At 45.4% G+C, this 7116-nt stretch overlaps 1 protein-coding gene across 1 annotated transcript; it reads left to right on the forward strand.

The window, feature by feature from the left end:
• The first annotated feature begins 5935 nt into the window (after positions 1-5935).
• LOC139331743 (uncharacterized) lies at positions 5936-6817 on the forward strand. The gene has a single exon (XM_070963371.1). The coding sequence runs from the start codon at positions 5936-5938 to the stop codon at positions 6815-6817; it is 882 nt and encodes a 293-aa protein (XP_070819472.1).
• The last annotated feature ends 299 nt before the right edge of the window (positions 6818-7116 follow it).

Below are 7116 nucleotides of genomic sequence, written 5' to 3' on the forward strand. Positions count from 1 at the left end.
CTCGGAATTTCTCGCGAGACAATTTTTGTTGTGTAGAAAGAAAAACATGCTGGCCCATTTTGATTTTATATTTTTGTACCTGCATATTTTATAAAACATGCAAACTTCTTTAAACTGTTTGACATCATCAAAAATTAAAAAAAGAAAAGTTACTTAGGTGTGTTCCCTTTTTATTCCTACTTACAGAATCAGCAGTGGACTGACCCTGCTGGTATTTTGCAAGCTAATCACACAAGCATTGTTCATCTGGTGTTGTGGTGGCAAAATTCAAAAAAGTTGGGACGTGTCCAAGAACTGTTGATGCTTTAATTTTCACAATTTGATTTCGCAATTTAAGTGAAAAAAGGAGGGCTTCTGAGAGTCAGGACACTTATCTGTATGTAACCTAAATTAAAATTAAAATTAAAATTAAAATTATTTAAACACACTTCTAAATCCTCACGAAACACCTCACAGAACACACACACACACACACACACACACACACACACACACACACACACACACACACACACACACACACACACACACAATCCCAATTTGCATTTGTATAGCTTGCAGCATTTACATTTGCATTTTAACACCTCACGGTCACGGGCTGAGAGAGAACTTCCACGGCAATATATATATATATATATATATATACCGGCCTGTGGCAGCTAGGGTCCTTGGGATGTGGGGTCTTTGGCACAGGCACCATGCAGGATGTCTTCCACCCTTCCCAGCCTCAGGTTGAACAGATGTCCAGTGATCCTGCTCAGCTGATCAGAGCAGGAGAGGTGTGAGGGACAAGTTGGGGCGGGGGGGCTGGGGGGCTGAGTGTCTTGTGAAGTGGATGGGGGGCTGGGAGTAACAGTGGAGGGTGGCGTTGGTGGCGGTGAGCTGAATACTGTGGGGGGGGGGGGGGGGGGGGTCAGTGGGGTACTTGAGCAGAGTGCTGGCAGATCAAAGGAGGGCTGCTGCAGTGCTGGTACAGCAGATGCTTCCTCAAACCTACAGAAGTAGCTGTTCAGCTGATCTGTCCAATTTGAATCCCTGGCTGCCTGAGAGTTTGGCTTCTGGTGGCCCGAAATGGTTTTCAGGCCTCTCCAGACTCCTCTGGTATTGTTCTCCTGCAGCTGTTCCTCCATTGTCCTCCTGTATTTGTCCTTCCCCATCCTGATTTTCCTTCTGAGCTTCCTCTGAACAGTTTTCAGCTCCTCTTTGTTTCCTGACTTGAAGGCCCTCTTCTTCTCCTTTAAAAGAGCGTTAATGTCAGGATTAATCAAGGGTTTGTTGTTAGAGTGACACCGTACAGTCCTGGTGGGTACAGTGGTCTCCACACAGAAGTTTATGTAGTCCGTGCTGTTGTCTGTCAAACTGTCGATGTCCTCCTCATGAGAGCCACACTGTTGTTTCGAAGCAGTCCTTCAGAGCTTCTTCAGCCTCCTCAGACCACCTCTTCAATCTGCAGGACACAGCTGGTTGCCTGTTAACAAGGGGCTTGTAGACAGGCAGGAGATGAACCAGGTTGTGATCAGCTCTTCCCAGGGGAGGGAAGGGTGATGATTCGTATGCCTCCTCGGTGTTGGCATAGAATAAATCCAGTGTTTTATTGTCTCTGGTGGCACATGTAACATACTGGCTGAATTTGGGCAGAGTGGAGGACAGAGAGGCATGATTAAAATCCCCAGAGATCAGTAAGAGGGCCTGTGGTTTCTGAGTCTGCAGCCTGCTGATCACGGAGTTGATGACGTCACAGGCTGCTTCGGCGTTAGCAGAGGGGGGAATATACACGGCCACCACAATGGCGTGTGAGAACTCCCACGGTAGATAATATGGCCTCAGACTAACAGCCAACAGCTCAATGTCCGGGCAGCAGTGCTGCTCTTTGATCGTGATGTGCCTGGAGTTACACCATCTATCGTTCACAAACACTGCCAGCCCACCTCCTTTCTTCTTATCGCTTCTCTCTGTGCGGTCTGCCCGTATGAGTGAAGATCCAGCCAGCGCTACAGTCGCGTCTGTGTGCTGCATTCTAAACCACGTCTCTGTGAACAATAGCATACTGCACCGCCGATATTCCTGCTCATGTTGGGTCAACGCCGGGTGAACACACTAGCATTAGCCACAACATAGCAAACACCATAGCGCCGAGAGAGAGAGGACACTTACTACATGAATGCCACACGCAGGAGCATACACGAGCTGCACAAAGCGGTGCACAAGTGGTCACTATAAAATACAACAGTCACTGTCAGCACGAAACAATGTAACCTACCAGCCAGCAAGGAGAAGAAGTGAGCAGCCATACCTGTCCAGGGCAGACAGCCTCTGACCTGGAGGTGACGCATGGAGCGCAAAGGTGGAGAACCCAGGGCAAGGGCTGTTGCTTTTATACCTGGCTCATTCCTCTGATTGGCCATCAGCAACGTTCATTGCATGCAGCAATGCATAGAACCATAAACATTTCTATGCTGCTACACCTTTATTCTGGTTGGTGTTTACATCTCAGACCTGAGTTAGTGAGGCTTTACAACACCTGGCTGTCAAGATTAGATTTAGATTTTAGACTTAGATTCCTAACATCATGGAGCAAAAACATTGGGGGCTCTTGGGGACTTCAAATCTCAGTCATGAGCTGCCAAAATACAGACAGCATTTTAAGTGTCCCACAAGGAACACACCAGACTACTGCTACACAATATAAAAGGACACATATCACTCCCTCATGCAGCCTTCATGCTCTCTGATCACTGTCTTCTTCCAACCTACAGGCAGAAATTGAATCTGCTAAGCCAATGGTTAAGACTGTGAAAAGATGGACCACTGATGAAAAGCTGGCTCAGGAGTTGTGTGCGCCAACTAAAACCTTCTACACATACTACAACACTGAACCATGGTTCTCAGCTAAGCTCATGCAGCTTCGCCAGGCTAAGGTCAAGTGCAGAAGTAACTGCTCCCAGTTGTTAAACCAATTTCTTCTTCTTCTCCTTCTTCATCTTCTTGGTGGTCTATGTGGTTTGAAAACAAAACAATATTTTCTGTGTTCTGCTTCATTACAATTCCACTTACTGAGAAAAGAAACCACCCTGCTCCTTTATTTTTACTAGTGCTGTCAGGCGGTTAAAAAAATTAATCTAATTAATTACAGGATTTGTAATTAATTAATCTAATTAATCGCATTTTAATCTCATATCTGCTAAAGGTCCCCAAATAAAGAATTTGAATTCTAGGACATTACAATTCACGGACATTCACATTACAGCTGGTGAATTCTTTTCATCACTGTAGTTCTCGACGGTAGCTGGAAATTAGAGTCAGATGATGCTATCTGAAACGCCTCTTTTAGGCCCTCATCTTCCACGATTGAAATCGGCCTGCAATCAGCAGCAACCCACTTTGCGATTGAGTTTGTCAGTTTTTCTGTCGTGGCTCTGCTCATTCGTTTTCCTAAATCAGCAAGTGTGGGTTGGCGGAGTGAGCTCACGGTAGCACTAGCGGCACTAGCAGCAACTACATGTTTAGCGTTTAAATGATAATTCAGGCTGGAGCTGCTACGGTGATAGGAAAATTCTTTTTTACACAAGGTACAAATCACTGCGTTCTTGTTAATAGTCCCGTCTTTGTTCTATTTATAAATAAACTTGCCGTTCAAAGGTCCAAGTAGGCTTGCCTCGCTCCATCCATGTCTGTTGTCACCCTGCTTTTGACCAGTGGCGCAGGTAGGATGCGAACATAACCTGCTTGCTGGCAGAACCCCTGAGTTTCTACCTGTCTCCTCCCACGTCAAGAAAGCTATTGTCTAAGCTATTAGACATGGATTGCCCGTTTATTCCCAATCCGATTGATATCAAAGCCCAATTGATTCGAAACGCTTTACGTGGCGAGAGAATCTTCCAACCCAGATTAGATGTCCTGTCATTTCCAGAGGAATATCTGTTCAAACGCTACCGCTTTTCATCAGACGGTATAATTTATCTGGATAACATTCTCCAGTCTTATGCCCTGGTCTAGGGGAACCCTTAACATAACAGATGTGCTCCCCCAGTCTTCCCACTCCAAAGAAGGCCAGCAACTAAATAAGCCAAATTCAAACAAGGTGCAGTTTATTTAGCTTCAGGGGAAGAACAGGCCAACATAACAAACAGAACAAATTAAAATCACCCTACACTTTCCTAATAAACAAAAGGAAAATAAATGACAAATTTATAACCTAAGCTCCTGACATAAAAAAACGGGTTCAAAATAAAAGGCTTCTTCCCCCTACTTAACTGTCCTAACTATTGACAAATATTTACAATATTTACAAAGACTCAAAACTTGATTTTCACACACACCACATCTTCTATTTTCACACACACAGCATCTTCTATTTTCACACACACACAGTGTCTTTTATTTTCACACACACACAGTGTCTCCTTGCCCAAACAATTCAACATCATGCTGGCGGTTCCTTGAGGTGGAAATGCTGGGAAGAGGACCAGAGTGTAGGCTGCCGGAGTTCAAATAGACCGGGGATCCGCCCCCTGACCAATCGCGCTGCAGCAGTCATCATCTTGCTCCATTCCCACTGAAGAGAGAAAGAGAAAGAAACACACACACACACACCGGGGGAGGAGACACTGCCGCAAAGAAAAAACACATACATACTCACAAATGCCCCACAGGGAGAGGCAACAGTGTGTAGAGCTGTGAGGAAAGTAACCCTCGCACTGAAACGCCTGTTACCAATGATGGTAGTGTTCCCCGGACACAAACTTCTTAGAAACATCAAAGAGGAATTCAACAGGATTGCAGGTAACTGATGTAAAAATAATATATTCTATTATTTTAAATTATGATATACATTCTGTTGCGAGCTCAGAGTAGGTTCGGTAGCTTAATTAACTGTCATTTTGCAGGGCTTCCAAATGTAATAGGATGCATACATGGGACACAAATTCCTGTTACAGCGCCTGCAGAAAAAGAAGGGGACTATGTGAGATAGATAGAAAATCCTTTCACAACATCAATGTCCAGGTTTATGACCTACCATCTTTAAAATGATGTACGTACATGAAAATGTATACATTACAATACACTGTAACTCTCTGCACTGTGAAGATCATATGTGATGCAGCTTACATCATTACAAATGTAGAAGCCAAGTGGCCTGGCTCTGTACATGAGCAACAGATGTCTGAGCAACAGATTTGCACGCGGTAAGGAAGCTAAAACTTGTACAAATGTTCTTTGTCGCCTTTTTTAATGCACTCAAATATGTCCTCTATAATTACAGGAGAGTTTGATGATCTATTGGGGGATCCAGGCTATCCATTCCAGCCCACTCTGTTGACCCCTTACCCTGACCCTGAGCCGGGGTCCAACAACGTTTTAATGTGGCCCACTGCAGGACTGGAGCCCAGGTTGAGATGGCCATAGGCATACTCAAATCCTGGTTCCAGTGCCTGCGTAAGCTCAGGGTCACCCCAGAGAGGGCATGTGACATCATTGTGGCATGTGTTGTTCTCCATAATATTGCAACTATTAGAGGAGAGCAACACCCTGCTGTACAAATGAATGACCCTGAGGATAACCATCCCATCCACCCTGCAGACATGCAGGATGGAAGGGCTGTAAGGGACCGAATCAGCAGAAACTACTTTTGATTAAAACAGTCAAATAATGACAAATTCACATGTGGAGTCAGGAGGCTGACGTGCTGAAGTAAACGTATCGTCTCACTTCCTGTTTCTGGTTGCTGCCTTAGGAGTAGCGTGCGTTTGTCGCTCTTGTTCCTCTGAGTGTAATTTGCTCTGTGTTTTGTTACAGCGGCCTTTTGTCCACGCTCTAAAGTAACATTAGTTCTGCTCAAGCACCCATGAGTCTGTTTATTTAGCGACCGTCAATTTTATTTGTCTACACGCTTGTCTGCTCTGCTAGCTACACCAGCTTAGCCTAGCAGCTAGCGATGGCTTCTCTTTGTCCCTCTCCAGCTCTCTCCTGCTTGGTGTGTCACATGTTTAGCTACTCCTCTGCCTCATTTAGTGATACTGGTACGTGTAATAAATGTAGTTTATTTGGTGAGTTGGAGGCGAGGCTTAGTGAATTGGAAGCTCGGCTCCGCACCATGGAAACCAAACCATTAGCTGTTGTTAGCCAGGCCCCCGTAGCCGGTGTGGACCGATCAAGTGCAGCTCCTGCTAGCCGTCCCTCGACAGCTCCCGAGCAGCCGGGAAACCAGGGAGGCTGGGTGACTGTTCGAAGGAAGCATAGTCCCAAGCTGAAGCCCACGGGTCACCACCAACCGCTTCATGTTTCTAACAGGTTCTCCCCACTGGGCGACACACCTGCTGAGAAACCAACTCTGATTATTGGCAGCTCCATTTTGAGAAACGTGAAGTTAGCGACACCAGCGACCACAGTCAAATGCCTGCCGGGGACCAGAACGGGCGACGTCAAATCAAATTTGAAACTGCTGGCTAAGGATAAGCGTAAATACTGTAAGATTGTTATTCACGTCGGCGGTAATGACACCCGGTTACGCCAATCGGAGGTCACTAAAATTAATGTGGAATCGGTGTGTACATATGCTAAAACGATGTTGGACTCCGTAGTTTTCTCTGGACCCCTGCCAAATCTGACCAGTGATGACATGTTTAGCCGCATGTCATCATTCAATCGCTGGCTGTCGAGGTGGTGTCCAGCAGACGGTGTGGGCTTCATTGATAATTGGCAGACTTTCTGGGGAAGACCTGGTCTGATTAGGAGAGACGGCATCCATCCCATTTTGAAGGGAGCAGCTCTCATCTCTAGAAATCTGACCGATTTTATTTATGAACCTAACCCCTGACAACTCAGAGTTGAGACCAGGAGGCAGAGCTGCAGTCCTACACGCTTCTCTGTGCCTCCATGAGAGCAGTTACCCACCCAACACTCCATAGAGACTGTGTTTGCCCCCCGACCACGTAAACTAAGTAAACCAAAAGTACAGAGAAGAGGAGTTAAACATAAGAATCTAATTAAAATGAAAACAACCTCTGCAATAGTACAAGATAGGTGAATTAAATGTGGACTCCTCAACATCAGATCTCTCTCCTCTAAAGCTGTTCTAGTAAATGAGTTAATATCAGACCATAATATTGATTTATT

Source organism: Chaetodon trifascialis, chromosome 5 (genome assembly GCF_039877785.1).
Source record: "Chaetodon trifascialis isolate fChaTrf1 chromosome 5, fChaTrf1.hap1, whole genome shotgun sequence".
NCBI lineage: Eukaryota > Metazoa > Chordata > Actinopteri > Chaetodontiformes > Chaetodontidae > Chaetodon > Chaetodon trifascialis.